At 35.4% G+C, this 24,604-nt stretch overlaps 2 protein-coding genes across 2 annotated transcripts in view; both read right to left on the reverse strand.

Annotated features, from left to right (window-relative positions):
- Positions 1 to 8,752: 8,752 nt before the first annotated feature.
- On the reverse strand, positions 8,753 to 15,338 carry LOC110456797 (G-protein coupled receptor 98-like). Its single transcript, XM_021507758.1, has 8 exons — positions 15,260 to 15,338; positions 14,565 to 14,669; positions 13,433 to 13,537; positions 12,903 to 13,138; positions 10,191 to 10,296; positions 9,642 to 9,874; positions 9,392 to 9,497; positions 8,753 to 9,024 (listed from the first exon to the last, which is right to left on the reverse strand). Exons 1-8 carry the CDS (start codon positions 15,327 to 15,329, stop codon positions 8,753 to 8,755), a joined length of 1,233 nt encoding a protein of 410 aa, XP_021363433.1. The 5' UTR covers positions 15,330 to 15,338.
- A 3,564-nt stretch (positions 15,339 to 18,902) lies between these two features.
- Positions 18,903 to 24,604, reverse strand: part of LOC110456798 — a 16,139-nt gene continuing 10,437 nt past the window's right edge. Inside the window, exon 5 of the mRNA XM_021507759.1 lies at positions 18,903 to 18,950. Coding sequence (XP_021363434.1) covers positions 18,903 to 18,950 — 48 coding nt within the window. The remainder of the gene's footprint in view (positions 18,951 to 24,604) is intronic.

Here is a 24,604-nt window from a genome sequence, read left to right on the forward strand (position 1 = left end):
GTGATGGGACTTGAATCTGTTCTTGTTCCCACCACAACCACGATAGTTGAAAGGTTTGCATTTCCTCGCAGCGCGATCGTAGTAGATTCGTTCACGAGCTGAGTGTCTGTTACAATGATGTCCACGATCGACGGGTAGTTTACACGTACAGATAACAGATTTCTTGAAACGAAAGTTAACTTTGTAAGTAATGCGATGCTTTGTAGCCGATGTCCCCTTCTGTAAGGTTTTTCTCGTTAGGGAAACTAGTAGCAAATAATTATACACCGCTAAATAGCACAATATATGTTCTTCTCAACACGCACTTTTGAATTTACATTAACAAATCATTCAACTAACAAATCTTCTTCATGTAAAAGAAACTGATGAGACAAAAGGATATTTCCCTGCAATAACGGTCTATGCAAGACAGGAAAGATTCTCCGATAATGAAGGTTTTCCCTTCCTTACAAGAAGGAAAGGGAATGTTTCATTTTTCCGAATTTCCCTCAAAACTAAAATATCAAAACAATGCCAAGTCGTCGTACGCATAGATATTCAGAGAAAGAGTTTTTCTCCTGCCCTCACAGCTCCAACAACCCATGTGGAGTATAAATTGGTCTGTACTGTAGCATNACATCTCCTTGCCGAACACCAACTTTTTCCTGACAATAATAGTCTGTATGAATGTTTATGGATAAACAGGCTCACTAGAGTGTTTATAGTAGGAAGAGGGACGTTTGATATGCTACACTGAACAAAAGTCAGATAGTTTATGCTTTGAAAACGTTAATAGAAACTAATTTGTTCGTTCAAGTTAATGCTTGCAATTAACAGCTAATCCTTTTGTTGTTTTCATACGGTTTATTTGTTACATGCAATGCTAGCTGCTACTCATATTATTTCCTAAATACTTTTCTTCCCTTTTTATACGCCCGTCAAATTTTACGGGAGTAGTATGGTATGACGTTGTCCGTCCGTCCGTCCGGCGTTAACTTTTGTTTGTCCGGCAATCTCCTCCTACATTTTTCGACTGATCTCTTTGAAACTTGGTATACATTGTAATCATGATATGAGGTTGTGTCTCTTCTTAAGGAATTTTGATTCGACAATTGTTGCAAAAGTAATTTCTTTTTGTCCATTTCAGTATTTTATTTTTGTCCGGCAATCTCCTCCTACATTTTTGGACCGATCTCTTTGAAACTTGGTATACATTATAATCATGATATGAAGTTGCGTCTCCCCTAAAAGAATTTTGACTCGCCAATTTTCTCCAAAAGTTATTGCCCTTTGTTCTTTGGAGTATTTGATTTTTGTCCGGCAATCCCCACATACATTTTTCAAAGGATCTCTTTGAAACTTTGTAGGCTCAATAATCATGATATTTTGTTGTGTTTCCCTGAAGAGAATTTTGATTCAACATTTTTTGCAAATGTTATTGCCCTTTGTTCATTTCAGTATTTGATTCTTTTATCCGGAGATTTTCTCGTTTTAATAGCATGTCAGCTAACCAGTCTTTGAATGATGCAGATCTCATTTCAATGTAAGAAAGTACATAAAACTATATGACATTCGACGGGCGTATATTATTCGGCCCCGCGGTACTCTTGTCTGAACTTGTATTTGAGTTTGCATCTGTTGTTTGTAGTGTAAAAATATTCTTAATGACGATACCAACAATATTAAACGCACCATATATGACTGCAAATAATAATCTTAATTACCAGAAAAATGAGATATATAACAAGAGCATACCGCACATAGTTATATCAAACTATATAAAAGTTGATGTCTTTAATGCTAACGACAGGACAGCATGGATAATGGTCAAACATTGCAACTGGATATATCACTTCAAAACCTTTTTTTTTAGATTGGTCGATTTAACATTCAGTCACATTTTTGTAAATTGCATTCTTCTATGCATATGTTTTTTAAGTCACCTGAGAATAACTTATTTGAATTGTTTTTAAAGCTCTTTTCCTTTGGTGACATAAGAAGTGTTGTATTTCATATTGTTTACATGTTGATTTCGAAACGAAATTGACCTACCAGTACCTATGAAATATCTCAGGTGACCGCTAAGGCCCTTAGGTCTCTTGGTAATGTCAATGCTTACACAATCAATTTTTCTAAAACAAAATAAAAAAGTCAAATAAATGTTTTATTGATGTTGACAATTTTTGGGGCATTTCATGTTTACACCTATTGAACAGTATTGGAGAAGTTAACGTGTAAGGGTTATATATATAATCAAACCTTACCGAAGACAAAAATAAAAAAAAAAGACAGAGAGATAATAGTATAGTTAGCCTGTCAAAACAACAAATCTGCCTAAGCTTAAGATCATGAGTAGTGTGTTGGCGTTTCTGCAGTGCTGTTTACAAAGTGCATGCAGTACATTTGTTACATCAACACGACTGTCCACAATGTTTGTCAGAATGATACACGAAACTTTCCTTTCCTCTGCCATCTAGGAACACTCTTTACGGCAGTCGTGATGGGACTTGAATCTGTTCTTGTTCCCACCACAACCACGATAGTTGAAAGGTTTGCATTTCCTCGCAGCGCGATCGTAGTAGATTCGGTCACGAGCTANGGGTTATATATATAATCAAACCTTACCGAAGACAAAAATAAAAAAAAAAGACAGAGAGATAATAGTATAGTTAGCCTGTCAAAACAACAAATCTGCCTAAGTTTAAGATCATGAGTAGTGTGTTGGCGTTTCTGCAGTGATGTTTACAAAGTGCATGCAGTACATTTGTTACATCAACACGACTGTCCACAATGTTTGTCAGAATGATACACGAAACTTTCCTTTCCTCTGCCATCTAGGAACACTCTTTACGGCAGTCGTGATGGGACTTGAATCTGTTCTTGTTCCCACCACAACCACGATAGTTGAAAGGTTTGCATTTCCTCGCAGCGCGATCGTAGTAGATTCGGTCACGAGCTAAGTGTCTGTTACAATGATGTCCGCGATCGACGGGTAGTTTACAGTCTAAAATATGAAAAAGGTAAATCCAGAAGATGGTCCGATTGATATGATAATTCAACCTGACTCGTGTTCTGTTAAAAATCCATTACGGACATTGTGACGTAAATGTGATAAAGTAATAAAGATGCGAAAAGTACACATACACTGAATATGTTATTGCAACGCTAAATGTTCGCTATCTATATTTACACAGTCGGGTGGTGAGGGGACTTAAAATTTGAAGTAAAATATAGCAGACTATGACTCAAATGTAAGATCGGACCCATAGTAAACCATATGTCCTATATGATATGAAACTCTGGAAAAAAACCTTAATGGATATTTCCCTGCAATAACGGTCTATGCAAGACAGGAAAGATTCTCCGATAATGAAGGTTTTCACTTCCTTACAAGAAGGAAAGGGAATGTTTCATTTTTCCGAATTTCCCTCAAAACTAAAATATCAAAACAATGCCAAGTCGTCGTACGCATGGATATTCAGAGAAAGAGTTTTTCTCCTGCCCTCACAACTCCAACAACCCATGTGGAGTATAAATTGGTCTGTACTGTAGCATTCAAGTGAGGTGGCACTATCAACGATGCCGTTGAAACACGGTCCCACTACAAACAGACACACATTACATCTCCAGCACACACGCAGACATACACACATAGACAGATATTAGCCAGGTGACATAGGACAAGTAGTTAGCGCCTGATAAGGTTTACAACTCTACTATTGGGAAAGTGGTTCCACATATATATCAACGCCCAAAATAGTAACCTCACTCATGGCTAGTGAAAGCTGACGACGTGGTGCATTTGTCAGCACTTTTTAAAGTATGCAAACAGTCTGGCACCAACCCTACGTGAACAATGGTTTGTTACTGAGCCACTTAACGTATATATAGTCACTTGATTAGGGATTTTGTGAAAATTATTTAAAACAAATTCTGATATATACCTTAGACTTTGGCAATATTTTGGGATAAATTGTTCATAAGAAATATCAAACTTTTTATTAACGGTTATGTGACATAGTTACAGAAAAATATCCAACTTCACTTAATCACCCCTTTAATGTGTAATGTGTTAATTGCACAAGATATTCTTTACAAAATAGGTGATGCAGTTAAAGAGGAACCCATTGTACCAATTATAGAAGGTAGCATTTTCTTAGAAGTACTTTAAACACTCCATCGCTCTGCTGTTTGTTTCTTTTTATGCGATTTGTAGAATTCTAAAACAAATACCTGCTTGTACCTCGTAGAGTTTCAAATAGCTGCATGTACCCAGCTATGGTCACTGAAATAACATGCAATGGCACTTCTTCAACAACAAAGTTCTTTGTATAAAAATGATCCAGACAGGAACCGCTCATGTGTGTTTGAACTGCCGCATGCTGTTTGTATCTAATGTCGCGCAGATGTCACACTATCAGGAAGATGAGACTCCAGCACATTTTGATTTATATCACCAGCAACAATGATTTTGTCATACTTTGTTATTTGATTTTTGTTTAAAACACTGTGTAAAATAGTACACAGATCTGATTTAGCCGACGGTGAGTGATCAATAGCTACACGCGCAACGTTATATGATATAGCATTAAGATCAATGGCAAACATTTGAGTGGAATATCCTTTGTAACACATGATTTCTTGTGTTTTAATAGAATTATTTTTTTTACAAGAAAAGAAATGCCTCCAGCAGTTCTAGACTGTCTGTCATCCAGCCGTAATTTGTCACTTCTGTATAATGTATTGGCCTTTGTACATTCCATGGATGTATTTGATATTGATGGTGAAAGCCTTGTTTCTGAGAATATCCTAATATCACTCCTTTCAAAAATAGAATGACATCTTCGTCATGTTTGACAAGTGACCGCACATTCAATAGTGAAATAGAAAGATTTTGTGGAGGGGTTTGCAGACATGAGAAATACACTGGCAGTGAACATTCCATCTTCATTCGTTGCATTTCGTGAATATCTGATGAGTTTGCTGTATTTTTTAGGGGATCAAAATGTTTATGATAAAGTCCACGCAATGTCCTTGCTCTACTTATCGCAACAAAAGCTTATCCACGGGAAAACCTGTTTTCAAAAGAGACAACAATATTTTCAAGAGTCAGTCCTTGGACTTTACAGATAGTACGCCCATAGGAAAGCTTCAGTGGATTGTGTAATGGCAAGTCCCTTTGGTTTAGATTTGATCGTGTAAGAAACATCTGATCTTAACGCAGGGGTTGCGTCAGCAAAGTATTTTGTCTCAGATGGAAAGGGTGTCACTTTTCTGGCATTAAATCCTGTCCGAAATTAATCAAAATCCACTATTACTTCAAGAACAGTTGTATCAGAATGTGTAATAAAGGCAAAAATTATGCCTTGTGCTCCATTTACTAAACCATCGTACACGTCAATGTTTCTAATGAGCATTACTCTAGCTCCAATAGCTAATGTAACTTGATTTGGTAGCCCACCAGTAAATCTTGGGTCTTCACTAGGTGAATAGTTTTTCAATTCATCAGGAATCTTATCCACAGCCTGCTTTAAAGGTTGATTTAGGCTGTTTAGCGTTGTATCGTTTTGGTGTTCCAACTTTTTTATTAGTGGCAAACACGTGAACAGCTTCACAAGGATAATTAGCAGAATCATGGTGTATGCATTTTGAAGCTAGTAAATCTACATCATCCTTAGTATGGGATGCTGTTTAGAAATTAAAGCAAATTCAAAGTCCCTTTTTTTGTCGCATTACCTCGGTTAATTCCATGTATTTAAAGACTGTCCAAAAATTACTGTACCACCAAACGAATCCAAGCTCCCAGGTATTTCACACAGTCGGTAGTGTATTTGCATGAAAAGACCCACTTCTACCATTGATATCTAATCTATAATTCACAACCTGAGGTTCCTTAACTTAGACCTGAGTGTATTTCGGTTATCGTCAGATACTTTGGTGTATGACTTTGCTTGTGGCATCAAAAAAGTGTAGTGTTACTCCAGAAATATTATGTGCTGCAGTTCCTGTTGGGGCAACAAAGAGTACAGAGATAGCAGCTGGGTCATCACAATGTGTTTGGAATCATTCAATGGGATGTGATTTTCCAGTGCCCGCGCCTTCCGAAATGAATCATTTTAAAGGATCCTGTTTTTAAGTATGTGTACACCAGTGCATAACATGCTGAAACACACTACTCACTTTTTGCTAAGGATCACCTATATTTTGAAGAAAAAAAACTAAATGTTAGAAAGGATATTTTATTTTCCTTCCGTACTGTTTTGGGCGAATATGTTAGCCTTCAAAATCCTCCTGTGTGGGTGTGTGTTCAGTCATCCATAAAAGTGTACACCACTTTCAAAAGCTAAGATAGGCCAAGTAAGACGTTGTTGAAATTGTTAAGGAAATCAATTTGATGATTATTCTTTGCGTGTTTTGGTTTTGCTGGAATGCTGCAAGGTAGCATATCTCAACGTCAGGTTGCAGCACCCGAGTCTGTCTCAACTTCACCGACAGACGCGTTAGAGTATGGAGACAACCTGGGTTTGGTTTGGTTTGGTTTGGTATTGCTTATCGTCCTATTAGCAGCTATGGTCATCAAAAGGACGGTCCCCCCCCCTCCCCCCTGTGTGCAAGATGCATGTGTGTAGTGTAACTAAATCATAGCCACTTTTGCAATTTATTAAAGTTAACGCTTGCCTTTTACTTTTTTCGTTCGTTTGATTTATTTTCCTTTAACATGTTTTGTCTACTTTTACTGGTTCTAATGACCTCTTATGTGTTGATGGGCCGTTCAGAATAATAATCATACGTTATATGCGTCATTCCTATCATTTTTATCGTAGAAAGGGTAATTTTTCATATCTGCATCTCATTGATATTTCAAGATTTGTAGCCGTAAAGTAAGACATTTGACAAAGATTGAAATATATCATTGTTTTGTCATTATATTAGCAAAAAGTCTGACCATACGAAATTAACACGATTCAATCGTTGATATATTGTATGCGATGAGTTACACACAGATGATGCGATGCGGGAAATCAAGGAGGCACTAACGAATCGCAAGAGAGCGCAAATTCTGTGCTTAAAGTAGAACGTAATGTTTCACAATTCTCTACATATTTGGATGTGGACTCGTGCTGAGCTCATTGATATATTTCAACAGTGTTAATACGGATGATACTCGTTTTTAATGTGGTATTAATCCATTTCAAATTAGAAAAAGGATGACAATTTATTTCGTCAGTGTTACCCGTACTGACAAGTTCTCCATATATACGTCATCCTAAAGTGACCGGGCGGACTGCTGTGCCGGGTACCTTAGGCATAGTATGTCAGTGCGATAGCACCATAAAGTCGGCATTAGATCCATTTTATTACAAAGAGGCAATCACACCAGCATACCCTGTCTCCAGCACACATACATACATGTACGCTTACACAACACACATAGAGGCACGTCCTTAAATGCCGATTGCTGTTAATAGGACGTTAAAGAAAATAAAACCAAACCCATCTAAATATGTAGCAAACCTATGAAATAAAATGCCAAATAGACAAAGAAGATTTTTTTTTATATCGGCCCAATGCTGATCTGCTGAACAGGATATATCTGGATGGTGTATTTACCGTTGGCCAAACCGTATCTGCATTCGTTTTATTTAAACTTCATAAAACTTGTTCAAAAACGATACATTTAAAACATAAACGTTGAAATAATGCTCCATTTTATTGGCATCTACAGTGTTTTCTAGTGCACTTTGAAATTTGACACAGAACTAATGAAACCAGCAAGACTAGTAGCCTCCTCCTCCTCCTCCGCCACCACCGCATCGGCATCCTCCAATGTACGGATTTCCGTAGAAGTTCTGCTTACAAACACATTTGTTGGTTGTGAGATTACAATAGGAGTTTGAATAATACTTGCACTTTCCTCCACACGGCACTGTAAATAACAATAGTAACATTATTTGAGTTTCCTACAGTGAAAAAGCATTTTGCTTAATAGTTTGTTTAAGTATCGGAATCTGAATGACACATATTATCTACCGTTATTGTCCCAATGACCCTGACGCAGAATGTTCATTGCTAAAAGCAAGTATATCGAAAAGGTTTTTGCAAGATATGAACATACATGTTGCTAGCGTCAACTGACTGGAAAACGCAATCATATTCAACACCACTACTGTTTTGATACAAGTAACTGTCAATCATCTATCTCATCAGCGATAATTTATGTTCAAGCATTACGTTATATTGACCAACTATACCTAATCGCACAGTTGTGCGCACATGTCAGCGCAACTCGGCGAGCAATTGTACTTAAACACAAACAAAAGTTTCTGTATATAAAATGTATCCGCTGAGGGTAACCCATCACTACGTATGGGAATATTTGAAAGAATGGTGCAGATTCAACTTGGTGCATTATTTTGATCATTTATCTCCGTGACATAATATGATTTAAAAAATTAAACCTTTAATCCATAACCGTTCGTAAATCACATCTTTAAGATACTTTCGTTGTGAGAAAAATACTTACAATCATCATCCTTAATCGTAACAACTGTGTCCCGACGGGGGCCTACTTCTCCTCCAGTACTTGCTGATGTTAAGGTTACTTTGAACGTTTCTGTTTGCTCAAAGACCTGTACGAAGATAAAGAACTCGTTATATTACCCACTTACATGAAATGTATACACAAATTTTATTATTATTTTTAAACAATCATATCTGGCTTTTATAGATTCATTCTGATGAAAGTATCTCAATTTTTGTAACATTAGAAAATTTAAAAACAAATCCGTTCAAACATCCTTACTAAACCCACCTGATTGTTAACGATGGGAATAATGATGGATTTCCATTTTTCACCAACACCAAATGTTATAGATCCAGAAGCACCTTTATAGTCGCTGTTAAGTGTAGCCGATATACCAGTGGATTTCCAGTACAAAGTGACTTGATTGAGTGATCCGGATATTCTATCGATCTGCAATTTCACTGAACCGACGTTCTCGTTCACCACGTAACTTGATCGGGCAAATTGGAATTTACCTGGCACTAAAAGTATGAAAATATATACAAAAATGTTTCATGATCTTTATAATAGAATTTTTTTTATCTATATTCCGTTATGTATCATAATTGGTATCACCGTTAAAACGCAAACTAGCATCCCTACACAAACAGAAATGTCGACAATGCATATTTTTGCAATGCTACTGCTGTGTTTTCACTTTGTGTTGCTAGGATATGAGCAATTGATAGAATTACTGATTACCGCCCAATGGTCGGGGATTGATTTCTTGTCTGAAGAACTTTATATTTCCTGATATTGGTTCAGTGCCTTTCAAGCATATTTATAAAGTTATTGTCGTACGTCGTTAACAATTAACTTTAATTATAGTTTGGAAATAAAAGTTCCTACGATCATCATCTTTTATTGTAACAACGGTTTCCCGACGCGGTCCAACTAGTCCTCCAGAACTTGCTGTTGTTAAGGTTACTTTGAACGTTTCAGTGTTTTCAAAGAACTGTTCGAAAATAAAACGCTCATTATATTTCTACTTAATGGAAATAAAACGATTAACATTGAATCTTCTGGGTTGATTTAGATGAAGTTATCTGGATTTTGCAATATTAAAAATCATCAAGTCAAGAATCTATACAAAACCCACCTGATTGTTAACGATGGGAATAACGATGGATTTCCATTTTTCACCAACACCAAATGTTATAGATCCAGAAGCACCTTTGTAGTCGCTGTTAAGTGTAGCCGATATACCAGTGGATTTCCAGTACAAAGTGACTTGATTGAGTGATCCGGATATTCTATCGATCTGCAATTTCACTGAACCGACGTTCTCGTTCACCACGTAACTTGATCGGGCAAATTGGAATTTGCCAGGTACTAAAATTATGAGCAACATTTAATTGATATTATAGGTGAAAGTATCAATTTTATCTAATAAATTATGCACTAAAACTGGTATCCGATAATTGTTTAAACCAACGCATGCATGCACGCAAAACGTAAAAATGGAATGTTACTGTATTTTTAAACTTTTTTTATCTATGATATGGAATATTTAAATTATATCAAGTACTCTTTGGTACTTTATTTTTATCGAAGAAACTGTATATAGGTATATATATGGTTTTAGAGCATAGCTTTAAAACTGCCTTAACAACAACAACAACAACAACAACAACAACAAAAATCTTACGATCATCATCCCTAATTGTTACAACTGTTTCCCGACGCGGTCCAACTTGCCCTCCAGAACTTGCTGATGTTAAGGTTACTTTGAACGTTTCAGTGTTTTCGTAGAACTGTGCGAAAATAAAAAGCTCGTTATATTACTGAAAATGAAAGGAAAAAGGGGACTGTATTGAAATTGTTCATTAGTTTTATTTACTCTGTAAAGCGATTTAAATGTACCTTATTGAACTAGAACTGTAAGCCAAAGGCTAACTACAGTAATACCCCGCTCATATATAAATCAGAACTGTAAGCTTAAGGCTTACTAAGGCAAAGCATTGCAAAGCAATCCATAGTATCCCACCATTTATGATTTCTTTATTGTCTGATCTGTACACTTATTTAAGTATAAAGGTCACTCACATACTTCTCTGAACTCCCTCCCAAGGCCAAAACATACTTGCAAACCAAATTTTGTTAACCCAGAAGAACGAGTTTTGCTGAAATCATCCTAGTAGTTAAGGAAGAGATGTCAGAACAAAGATTTTTAACAAAGGGCCATAACTCCTTAAAAGGGGTCAAATGAATACTTACCCCATTCATGATATGAGGGGATTATTCCCATTTTGAAATTGATCCAGTAGTTAAGGAGGCAGACAAAATGTTTTTTCAACAAAGGGCCATAATTCCTTTTCAAAAGGTCTGAGTGAAAAAGCACTATTCGATGCACAACGTCAGGAGGTAGTTACCATGTCTTAAAACTCTCTTTGACATGGCCCAGTAGATAAGGAAACTCCCCAGGCAAATAATTTTTCAACAAAGGGCCATAACTCCATAAAAAGGGTTCGAAAACATTCCTGGATGTACAACATCAGGGGATAGATATCATATCTGAAAGCTTTCATTGAAATTAGCGCAGTAGTTTTGGAGAAGTTGTACGGGCAAGCAATTTTCAAAAAAGGGATAAACTTTGCAAAAAAAAAAGGTCAGAATGAAAAAAATACCTGAATGCACAACTTCATGGGGTAGTGATTTTATCTGGAAAGATGATTTGAAATCGATCCATAATTTTAGAAGGAGTTGTCCGGACAAAAAGTTTCATTATTTTTTTTCAACAAAGGTCAACGTCGTTGCGAGGGGTATACTAACTGCTTTAGTATAGTCTGTTTTGAGGTGTTCCACGCTTAACGTCTTATATACAGCCAATGTCATGTTCAGATGGTGTGTAAGGCGACGCCACACATTAAGAATATGTTGTGTACATTTTATTCGTTTGTACACTACATATAATACAGCCGACAATGCCGATGACATCAGAAACACACAATCCAAAAAGAAGGTCAATACAGTGCATTTCAACAAATAAATAAAGTTATGCAAACAAATCAATGTTTAAATGCCCGCAGATTTTTTTTCTCTTTTTGTTGTATCTAAGCAATCACCCACAAAACTAAAAATATTTCGGAAAAGTTTGAAAATAAAAATCAACAATTTACTTGCCTACATGATCAATATCTCTTTTTCCTTCTGGTTTAAAAGAGTAAACTATTCAATATATTATTTTTTAATTATTATTTTTCATTTACAATAATGAGAAATTTTATTCTAAATTTGTTTATAATATACAAATTTAAAAAAGTATTTTTGATTAAGGCATAAGCTTATGGAATGACTAATGGACATATCGAGTCAAAATCTGTTAACGCTAGTATCTCATATCCGGTCATGTAAAATAACGCTGGCCATGTAAGATAAAAATGCTTGCTGCGTCTATCTTACATGTGCTAATCACATCGCGAAGTAATACAAAAACTAAGGAGATCAACTCCAAATGTCAATAACTTTCGCCCGGCTCTGTATTTATTGATTGTATCTATAAATTCATTTATATTAAGCAATTACATGATCAGTCATGAATTAAAAATTTGTCAAAAAAATAAATTGTTTTACTATTTACAACTAGGGAACTATATTTCTCTGCGCACTAAATGATTTGTACAGTAAGAAGCGATGAGGTTCAAATATAGCGCTACGAAAATGCCGTATGGAAAATAGAAAATTGAATAACAACTTGACCATAGAGCTATCATGGAAATGTGTATTTGTTTATGCGTGCAATGCCGTTGCGGTTTGAGGGTATGGGGAGTACATTTCTACTGCTATTTTCGTTTTTAAACCACGGAGAAAGCAATTAAAAAAGTGGAAGATGGCGACCGTCTGTGGGCATTGAGGGGTGAAGTATTTGGTTTTTAATGGTATATATTAGAGAGAAATACTCTTTTATATGTGACGGCAGGTGGATAGAGAATTCCTTCCTCTGGGATCATAATTGTGGTATTAATCGGCAAAGCCTCGGTTTTCACCCGAATTTATGATCCCCTCGGGAGGATTTTTCTATCCACCTCCGGTACATATGAAAGAGTCTTATAGTATTCATATATATGTAGGTTATGTTATTGATATTATATATGAAATATAAACAGTATTAACAGACTTTGTTATTTATACATGGGTTTTCCAAGACTCACTGTAATTTTTAAATGTATGTACCTATAATTGACTGTAGTGTAAATACAAGTTATTTTAATTATTTTGAATATTGCATTGCGTATAAACCTTTACGCTTAAAGACACGTCGGAGCTAAATAGGTTAATTAATGGTCAAACATGTATATGTTAAGCAATGTTCAAACATGTATATGTTAAGCAATGGTCAAACATTATGAAAAAATCCTACCTTATCATTAACGATTGGAATTTGGATGGACTTCCATTTTTCATTACTTTCAAAGGTAATTGTTCCGGAAGCACCTTTGTAGTCGCTGTTTAATTTAGCCGATATTGCAGTCGATTTCCAGTACAGTGTGACTCTCCCGGACACTCCAGATATCCTATCTATCTGGAGCTTCGCGACTCCGGCGCTCTCGCTGACCGAGTAACTTGATCGTGCAAATTGGAATTTGCTTAAAGGTGCTGAAAAAAAACTAAAGTTGAGTGAACTAATCATGTTAAAGACAATTTCATTCTGTTTTCTATAAAATACTTTAAGCTGTATTTCGAGTATACAATTATTTTTGTATTGTACAGACCGAAACGGTAGTCATTATCATTTGTTGATAACAGCAACTTTTTTCGAACTTCTACTTTCATTTAACGATGGGTTTAAAACGCGTTCGCTAAGTAACCTTCTCAATTGATTTGAATATAATGATTAATCAATAATAATACATCTTCATGTAAAGCTTTGTCTTGAGGAAGTGAACTTACGTGCGCAGCCGCTATATGGGTTACCGCTGCATCCTGGTTTACAGTAACATCTGAATGTATTTTTGTTGCAGACTGTATTTGCTTTACATTTGTTCCAACATGGCTCTAAAAAAAAGCGAGTTGAGCGATGTAAAATATACATGATTTCATATACGGTATTTTTTGTTACAGTTGTATTATCGCACAACGTACTAAAAATAGCCTCCGCACATCGACCACACATGGAGCGTACGACTATGCGATTTAACAATCGTTCGCCCCGTCGTGCGCTTCTCTCCAAACAAATGTGCCATTTTGTATAATTGGTTGAGTAATTTTATATTTTACAGAATGATAAAAAAAAATCAGGAAGGCTGGTATGGAAATCGACACTGCTTAGATACATTTCTCATCATATCAATGAAGATTATCAATAATACAATGCGTGTTACACAGTCAAGAATACGTTTGGCTCCCAGGTAAAATACAATTTGATGATTGGCTGGAGGTAGCATAAGCATGTGCCTGACAATGAAAGCTGATATGTGATACCGAATGACCGTTTTAAAAACACAACTGGATGTTACGTGTTTGTTATTTGCATTCGTTTTGGTCAATAACTCCACTTTATCTGGATTTGCACACATTGACGAGCTACATAAGTGGGGAAAACTTCGGTTCAGGTACATGTACAAATCGGCTACATTGTATGTTTACCTATATATTTATACATGTGTTGATTTTGGTCGTTTACAAAACACCGAAAACATAATTTATAATTTTTAGAAAATACCGATAAAAAATATCAGCTTATATATGTAGCTAGAATATAGAAACATACTTAAACAAGTTTGAATGTTTAAATACGAAACCATTTATATTGTTAAGTCATTTCTCAATGTTCACCATCCGTACAGATGTGCGCAAGCAATGATCGTCCAGATTTTTATCGCTCGCACACCACACATCGTGTAACGTTGTTCGATCCTATAACTGTAATAATATGTTTATTATCTGCTATTGATAAACGTCTATTATTATATTGTTGCTCGATATCTAAACAGACATTAACATTTTTATCAACACCTATCGAACGCATATCTAGAAGTATGACATTCGATGCGATTGAGTTGAATATGTACTGTTATCTTACCGACACACCGGTGAGTACTATCGGGATGGTATCCTGGGTTACACACACATCTTGAACCATATAGTGTAGACCCTGAACAGCAATGAACGGGCATATAGGTTCCCTCTGAAGCAAAATTGCACTATATACCATCAAAGCAGACAGAAAACTGAAACATCGTGGAATATAAAATGTAAACATAAACAATAAAAATGTGATTGAATACAAATGTGTTTGATTTAACTGAGTATTCTCATCGTCAGAGTTATCCTTGTTAGACCTCAATCACTAGAGCTTTGTCGCAATTCCAGTTGAGCTATATCGAATATTATGCAAAGGTGCATATTCATAGAAACATGGTCGTGCAAATGCACACTAATGCAATGTTCGCAGTCCCGCTTTTATGAAAAATGCTTATTTTAGCTAGAACATTAGTAGTGTACAATGCTTGAATCGATACGAAACGTGAATAATATTTGATATACTAGTGTAGTTCCCAACAACATGCATCCAAATGTAATTAATTCAGGTGTGATTGATTTATAGTATGATTTATAGTATAAGCGTATTAGAGCTCAACTTGAAGTCTTACTGAAGTGTCATGCGTCGTTAAAACTGAAGCCGCATTAACGAGAAAGCACTTTGTGTAGTAGTAGTTGGCTTTCGCAAATAGACGGTAAGCGTATATGAATTGTAAATGACACAAATATACATACGTGTTGTCCCGATCATCGACAGGGCGCAAAGCGTGAAACATAAACCCAGAGTTGGTATTCGGTGAAACATCTTGAAGAGTGTTGGAGACTGCTTGCTAATTTTTAGATATTTCCCCCTATTTATATAAAAAAAACGCGTTTCTTTAACAGCATAAATTTAATTCTACGTAAATACATTACGATTACCATATGTAATGGGATCCATAATCTTGTTGTTATTGAGTAAATACGTTATTTTAGTCGTTGACATTTCTTACTATCATGCAAACAATAGTTAATTTTATTCTGGTTTACGTTACAACGATGTCGACATCTGTTTTGTACATACTGCTGTGCCTTAAGGTGACTTTGAAGCTGAACGAGTGAATATATGTGTGTTGTGTAGGTGGTTATACAGCAGTAGTAATTACTCTCTTCAAATTAATGAGACATTTCAGATTTACTAATTCTATTATCCTGTATTTATAATTTTTTATAGAAATTCATTACGAATCCAGATTATAGATCACAGGAAATCACTATGGATAGTAAATTAACACAGCTGCACACTTTAATATCACCGAAATCGTTTTTCATACAACCGAGGTTGCCTGTTAATAAGTTACCGTTACATTTACCGTTTTGCTTTGTTTCCACGATATCAAAATTCAGATTCTTATGATGGATTAGGTACCTTAGCTCGCAAGGTAATAAATTTGTTTAAAAATTAACTTAAAAAATCTTACATAAACTGTGATATCTGTTTTGCGATTTTCAAAAGAAATAAGGAGGAGGTCGAAAATTATTGGTATCGGGTATAGACATTAACGTAAAAAAACATATCAAAGACATTTGTTTTCTTCTTATTTGGAGAACAGGCGATTTAGGAGAAACAATTAACATTTTCCTTGCATCGATCTTTTCTTCCAGGTTTCTTTTAACATGTTTCGTCCTTTTTAACTTTGACTGTTCCGGCCCTAAACACTACCAAACTCTGCACCTAACTGAATGAAAGACTTCGTTCTCTTTCTTATAATTGGTTGTACAATATTGTGGAGCATATTCTGATGAAAAAAAACTCACAACAAAGACTAAGTCCCTGATTGACAATGTATTAATTGCATTCTATGAGAAAGTTTCCATTAGATTATGCATTCCCTTAGGAAACAAACTGTGCCCATCGTCTGGCCTATTTGTTATTTTCAAATCAAGCTGAAATTATTGTCAAGTTTATCGAGACTAGTACTAAACACGGCCAAGTTTTGGTTTGGTTTTGTTTTGTTTAACGTCCTACATGTATTAACAGCTTCGGTCATTTAAGGACGTGCCTTCGTGTATGTTATGGATTCGTGCATGTGTGAATGTGTGCTAGAGACTGGATATGACCAAGTCACAATTTCACATTCAAACATTTTGAGAATAATATGTGCTCTCTTTAAATAATATGAAATAATTGACAAAATCAATCAGATATACTCGACTTTGAGATCAAGGAATCTTAAATTCTTCTATTTTAGGCACTTTTTTTTCGATCTTTACCTAAATTATGACCAAAAAGGACGGCTTTGGACTTTTCGATCGTTAACTTTCTCTTTCTCGAGAACAGCGTACATGTATCTGCTTCCCAATTCCACACCGTTTGCATGTTTAGGTAAATTTAGTATTCATGAGGTTGTTCTGCATATCATGACTGCCATGATAGTGTCAAAACACAAAAGAGTTCCAATACCTGACCTTTCCATTCATAGAAAATGCATTCAGCCGTGTCATCGTAGTACAAAGTGATGTCGTGGGGCTTAATTTACCTGTAACAATTGCTCTAGAAACAGTTATCGCTTAAAACAAACTGTTGTCGACAGTAACTTAAGTAAAAGCCCCTCATCGTCATTTTTGTCAAGAGTAGTTTCAAATCACCAATCATGTTTTTCTTTCGCCATTGGAGCCAGTGGCGACCCGCAAGCGCGAGCCTTGGCGTAAAATGATAAATAAAAATAGACGTTATTGAGCTTTTCTACCTGAACATCTTATTACAACATTTATATTGGTTTAAAAGCAAATTTTACCAATATAGTCATTGGCCAGACATAAAATATCAAAATCATTCAATAGCAATATATAATATAACAGTCTACCCCTTCGGGAACCTCAAAGGTGTCTGATTCATAATCGAAACATCTTCAGTTTGAAATTCGGAATGCCTTTAGGTTGTATGTTAGGTCTATAAAGTAAATCTGAGCTATCCAAGAGCTTGTAATTATTGACAGAAGCAAACATACGAAAGCTGTGAAAGTGTTCGGCAACATATGTCAAAATCTGGGACTGAAACCGAAATAAACAGTCCCCTCTGGGGTTTCTCCAGGGGTGCTTTTTTGTGATATATACAGTTTTCTTAAGTGGCCTTAATGATATTTTTGATATAATCGAATTTAGTATTATCACATGTTTGTAACAAACCATCAAGAAATTACCCATTGATTTATTCAATCTGCTGGATGCATCAATTTAAGAAAAACCTTAATTGAATTTGCAGTAGGGCACTTCGTTAAGAAGGGTTATAAATACTATTCTGTGTCATTTATAAATGATACAATGTTAGAGGAAAACGCTATCATGGGTAAGATCTCAATGGTTTAGTTAGAATTGGACTGTATTCATGGGTTTCGAAAATACATTATGTCTAGGCTTAAAACTTTTCATAAAGCTCTAGGCTCCAATTAACCATAGGGTCAATTCATAGAGTTTTGTGCATTACCATGCGGTATCAAAACTTTGTCCGCTTGTGTTATAATATCAATCTGGTTTGATAAACTTGAGTTATTGCATTGAAACCTGTTTCGTGTGCTTGTTTGCACAATTAAAAAAGGTATACCTTATCTAACTACTGTCATGTGGTTTCAGCGACAGTCCTAGCCCTAGTTTTATGAACGTTTTTTAACCTCAGATTATGTCATTAGATATTTTCCAAAAGGGAACCATTGCAAGTCAGGAACAATTCCTGCCCAAATATGTTTAGCTGAACTCCAATTACTCTTTCTAAATGAAAAAGCTTACTAAGAGGAATTTTCCTTAAGTTTATAAAAAGTTATAAAATCTGGGCCAGATATAACAGCTTCCAAAATACAGTTAAGGTGATCGCGACAGGGATCAAATATCCCTTTATATTATCCGTTATATCTGGGCAAGATCTAACAGCTTCCAAAATAAAGTTAAGGTGATCGCGAAATGAAGAAGTCTTTTGTTATGTACAGAATCGGAGGATTTATATTATGTGTTTTACTAAAATGCCGTGAAATAGACCCAATTTCATATGTAACCCTCATTGCAATACTTAGGTTAATATCTCTTCTTTCCTCGATTCTGTTTCCTATATTTTCTACGCTGTCTAACCTAACTACTTTGTTTCGGATGGTGTCTCCAGACACCTGTATTAAACCCCGATAAAAAGACAATAACCATACATATCTAAACAACGTTTAAGCAATGCATCGTTTCCAGATTTCAAACCGATAAAATAAAACCAGTACTCCACAAAACACATTATTAAACAGAATGAAAACTGTCGATATTCGTAACAAGAATATATATTGTTCAAATGAGATCATATTACGCCCACACTCCTTTCCATTCCGTGTGTTGAAACCCTGTGCTTGTTGTCAGCTATGCGTCAGTACAATTCTGTGTCTGTGAAAACCGTGTGAGCAGAGATCAGAGACTGTGAGCAGATATAAAAAAAATCACTACTTAATATAAGAGTATAGCTTTTATATGTATTCCGAGAAATTGGAGATATAACCTGTAATATTCTTTAAAATGTTAACAAATGTTCGTTCTGACATGATCATGTTTAAGAGTCCCTGTACCACTGCTAAAAACTAACTATGCACTGTGAACCTTTTTTCAAGCATGACTACGGCTTTGATAAATCTGTTCCGAATAGAAATCCACAGGATTTGGAACTTTTAAAACAACTAACGTAAAGATCAATAAACACAACAGAACGCTGTGTTCCTGGTGTATATAAAACAGTTAAGCCAGCCGATGATTCGAACCCTGGACCTCAGACAATTTTAATGTCGCTCTTACAATCTGAACTTTTGTACCTTGTCAACTTCAGTACAATCGCCTAGGCGTGCTATAGTTATATCATATCGATAACGAAATGACGGCTTCATTATTGTATGTAAGGAAATCTGCAGTGAAAATTGTCCAGGGTTTTGTCTGCAGGTGGGAAGAGAATCGTTTTAACACGAGGTATATTTTAAAGTTAACTTGATGAATAAATTGTTCACATTATTCAATAAATTTGTCATGTACAATTTAGTTTCACTTTCAATTTTATTTTTCAATAAATATGTTAAAACATAAATAAGCTGATCAATTAGTTACTCCTTCGAAATAGAATGTATACCTGTTAAGAATGAGTGCTAAAGAACCAGCTACACATCTCACAGGTACATCATGTATTACCAACACCTGTTCTTTTTATAGTAGTATAAGTAGGATTTTTCTGTTAAGGAAGATTAACCCTTTGTGCGAACAACTCAGGTGTACATCATATCACATATCAACATGTGTATTTGGCGGATTGTACGGTAAGTGCTGTTACAAGTACTTAAGACATAATTATGTAAATTCTGGGAATGCCTTTGATGTAAGTTACAATACAACGATGATATAACCACGTACATCAACGTGATTCCTTTGATTGAAGGAATAACTCACCAGACATAAACTTCTGAACTTGTCAATGAGTTTGCATTTGTTGTTTGCAGTGTTACATGTTTAGTGCAATCCTTTGCCGTGTCACATAAAATCATTTTCAATGATGAAATAATCATTTTAATTACGAAAATGAGATAAATAACAAGAGCACACGAGGCACACATATATCAAATTGTCGATTGGTATGGTTTGGTTTAATTTTGTTTAACGTCCTATTTTCCTGATTTGGAAATAAAAAGTAAGTATTAGTAAAACAAAATGTATGTTTTTTAGCAAATGTAGGCATGTTGCTAGAAATGTTTCTACTTTTTATGATGAAGACATATAATGTGAAGACGAATATATGTATCTGGGGACAGTGTTCTCGCGCACATGTGCTAGCTTTTAGGTAAATTTTCTAGAATTGTTGACTGAAAATGAACGACCCGTATTGTGTAAATTTAGAACGAGTTATCATAAGTTTACAGTAGAAACTGGAAACTGGAATAATGTTGATGACCAAAACAAAATATTGGTGACGAATTTCACTACTTGTTCAGATGTCCCTTTTTGTCCACAGAAAGGACGTTATATCTATACAAATACTAATATGTAATGCAAAATATGGTAACGTTTTCAGAACTAATGAATACAAACAATATTAAAAATTTAAGACATTTATGCAAAATTATCAAAATTTTGTTTAAAAAGGTATCATGATTTGCCCTCGATATATAGTACATTTGATATTGTATACTGTTGTAAACATGTTTTCTGTACATTTATAACTTTGGAAAGAGAAATAAAGTTGAAGTTAAACTTCATTCTGACCCCACAAAAGGAATTCAACACAGCATTTTTAGGTAAATTAAATTAATACAGTTAGTCATTTAGAATCTGTATTTGTATTGTACATGTATATGTTTTCCTGGCAAACTACCCAAAGCCTTCCTCACAGGGGCGAACGCTCAACTAAAGGGCAAAAGTGAGGCATTGTCAAGGGAGACATTAGGAAGAGGAAATTTGATTAGAAAGAAGAAAATAGATAAGATCCCAAATTTAGTCGCCTCTTACGATCAGGTAATAGGGACAGCAGGTACAATTCGTATGCCCTACCTGCAGGGACTCAAACGATTCAGATTACCGATTCTAGTGAAAGACCGATTATGTTAATGGGACATTTTGGGGAAATTGTCACTACTCCAACTGGAGCAAGCTGGCTATGGCTTGTTTGGTGCTGCCTGTCGGTAACGTTGATACAGTTTTTTCGTGATACAAAAGGTGCAGACTCAGTTCCAAACTTGGACATGATGCTATCTATCTATTCAGTATTAAAAAAAATCTTTCCATTCGTGGCTCCATGTTAAACCCCCATAAAAGGCACCAACCACGTATACCCTAATTAAGTTAAAGCAATGTCACATTTTCATACTGCGAACCGATGAAATAAACAACGACACCGCAAGACACATTATTACGCACAATGAAAACTGTCGATGATCATATCAAGAATATAAAGGATGAGTGTCTATAAGGCTCTTTTTTGGGCCCCGGTATATTCGGTTTTACACCTCCCTTTTTTGTTTAAAGATGTCCTATTGTATGACATGCACAAAAAATAAGGTAAAACTTTGACCGAAAGTGGGTTTCTTGGGGTACCAAAAGGGGTAGTGTAAATCACAAATATAGATTGCTCTTTTCAAAATGAGCTTAAAAACCAAAATAATACCATTTCTGTTTTTGAAAACATGTATAAATTGGACAAGCATATGTAACAGAATGAAAATTCAATAGTCACTTAAATATTGTTTATATAAAACAAGGGATTAAGGCGGGGTCGTTTTAGGTAATTTCCAAATGAAAAGTGTTTTGATTTTTCAATGATTTCCTTTCTAATTAATATTTTAACTTGAAATTTATAACTTTACTCATTTAAGTAGACTTACATTGCATATTGACTACATTCTATCCTTCTGTTTTTTACGGAGTTATGGCTTCTGGACACATATCAAACTTGGCTATTTCAAATATTTCTCAATCTTAAGTGAATTAAAAGGTGCAGGACACCCTTTATATGATATAAGTCTAAGATATCAATTGTTAGTATTGTATATTATATATATCATATATTATTTGCCCAACACATGTGGCTGAAGTGAGTTCCAGGTTCCGATTTATTTTTCTACTTTTCAAAGTTAACATACAAATAAAAAATGGCATTTGCCACCACAACTACTGTAAAATGATTGATTTAATATATGATGTTTGATTTGCTGGTTATTTTAAGTCTCCTAGCCTCAAGAAAAGTATCTGCTTTAATCGTTAAAGTTAACCGATTTCATTGTTTTATCAAATGTTCTGCCTATTTCCAATGTTTATCCGCTGATTGTACATAAAAGGCATTTGGGGATTAGCATGTATCTTGGCATAGATATTAGTTATATGATGCTATTTAATTTGTAAAAGTTTCATACTTATCCCATAATGCCTTTTTACTTAAAAACACCTTTTCCGGTGATTTGGAGTACAAGGACCAAAGTGCATCTCCTTGCCTAACACCAACTTTTTCCTGACAATAATAGTCTGTATGAATGTATATGGATAAACAGGCTCAGTAGAGTGTTTATAGTAGGAAGAGGGACGTTTGATATGCTACACTGAACAAAAGTCAGATAGTTTATGCTTTGAAAACATTAATAGAAACTAATTTGTTCGTTGCAATTAACAGCTAATCCTTTTGTTGTTTTCATACGGTTTATTTGTTACATGCAATGCTAGCTGCTACTCATATTATTTCCTAATTACTTTTCTTCCCTTTTTATACGCCCATCAAATTTTACAAGAGTAGTATGGTATGACGTTGTCCGTCCGTCCGTCCGGCGTTAACTTTTGTTTGTCCGGCAATCTCCTCCTACATTTTTCGACTGATCTCTTTGAAACTTGGTATACATTGTAATCATGATATGAGGTTGTGTCTCCTCTAAAGGAATTTTGATTCGACAATTGTTGCAAAGTAATTTCTCTTTGTCCATTTCAGTATTTTATTTTTGTCCGGCAAATTGTCAGAATGATACACGAAACTTTCCTTTCCTCTGCCATCTAGGAACACTCTTTACGGCAGTCGTGATGAGACTTGAATCTGTTCTTGTTCCCACCACAACCACGATAGTTGAAAGGTTTGCATTTCCTCGCAGCGCGATCGTAGTAGATTCGTTCACGAGCTGAGTGTCTGTTACAATGATGTCCACGATCGACGGGTAGTTTACACGTACAGATGACAGATTTCTTGAAACGAAAGTTAACTTTGTAAGTAATGCGATGCTTTGTAGCCGATGTCCCCTTTTGTTAGGTTTTTCTCGTTAGGGAAACTAGTAGCAAATAATTATACACCGCTAAATAGCACAATATATGTTCTTCTCAACACGCACTTTTGAATTTACATTAACAAATCATTCAACTAACAAATCTTCTTCATGTAAAAGAAATTGATGAGACAAAAGGATATTTCCCTGCAATAACGGTCTATGCAAGACAGGAAAGATTCTCCGATAATGAAGGTTTTCACTTCCTTACAAGAAGGAAAGGGAATGTTTCATTTTTCCGAATTTCCCTCAAAACTAAAATATCAAAACAATGCCAAGTCGTCGTACGCATGGATATTCAGAGAAAGAGTTTTTCTCCTGCCCTCACAACTCCAACAACCCATGTGGAGTATAAATTGGTCTGTACTGTAGCATTCAAGTGAGGTGGCACTATCAACGATGCCGTTGAAACACGGTCCCACTACAAACAGACACACATTACATCTCCAGCACACACGCAGACATACACACATAGACAGATATTAGCCAGGTGACATAGGACAAGTAGTTAGCGCCTGATAAGGTTTACAACTCTACTATTGGGAAAGTGGTTCCACATATATATCAACGCCCAAAATAGTAACCTCACTCATGGCTAGTGAAAGCTGACGACGTGGTGCATTTGTCAGCACTTTTTAAAGTATGCAAACAGTCTGGCACCAACCCTACGTGAACAATGGTTTGTTACTGAGCCACTTAACGTATATATAGTCACTTGATTAGGGATTTTGTGAAAATTATTTAAAACAAATTCTGATATATACCTTAGACTTTGGCAATATTTTGGGATAAATTGTTCATAAGAAATATCAAACTTTTTATTAACGGTTATGTGACATAGTTACAGAAAAATATCCAACTTCACTTAATCACCCCTTTAATGTGTAATGTGTTAATTGCACAAGATATTCTTTACAAAATAGGTGATGCAGTTAAAGAGGAACCCATTGTACCAATTATAGAAGGTAGCATTTTCTTAGAAGTACTTTAAACACTCCATCGCTCTGCTGTTTGTTTCTTTTTATGCGATTTGTAGAATTCTAAAACAAATACCTGCTTGTACCTCGTAGAGTTTCAAATAGCTGCATGTACCCAGCTATGGTCACTGAAATAACATGCAATGGCACTTCTTCAACAACAAAGTTCTTTGTATAAAAATGATCCAGACAGGAACCGCTCATGTGTGTTTGAACTGCCGCATGCTGTTTGTATCTAATGTCGCGCAGATGTCACACTATCAGGAAGATGAGACTCCAGCACATTTTGATTTATATCACCAGCAACAATGATTTTGTCATACTTT

Source organism: Mizuhopecten yessoensis, unplaced genomic scaffold, assembly GCF_002113885.1.
Source record: "Mizuhopecten yessoensis strain PY_sf001 unplaced genomic scaffold, ASM211388v2 scaffold8843, whole genome shotgun sequence".
Classification (NCBI taxonomy): Eukaryota; Metazoa; Mollusca; class Bivalvia; order Pectinida; family Pectinidae; genus Mizuhopecten; species Mizuhopecten yessoensis.

What these genes read in the sequence shown, in the direction of transcription:
- LOC110456797 (XM_021507758.1), bottom strand. Translation starts at nt 15,329, where the DNA reads ATGTTTCACCGAATACCAACTCTGGGTTTATGTTTCACGCTTTGCGCC. An exon ending in AACAATTAGGGATGATGATC is followed by an intron (nt 9,875 to 10,190) that starts GTAAGATTTTTG and finishes TCATAATTTTAG; the next exon opens with TACCTGGCAAATTCCAATTT. An exon ending in TACAATAAAAGATGATGATC is followed by an intron (nt 9,025 to 9,391) that starts GTAGGAACTTTT and finishes TCATACTTTTAG; the next exon opens with TGCCAGGTAAATTCCAATTT.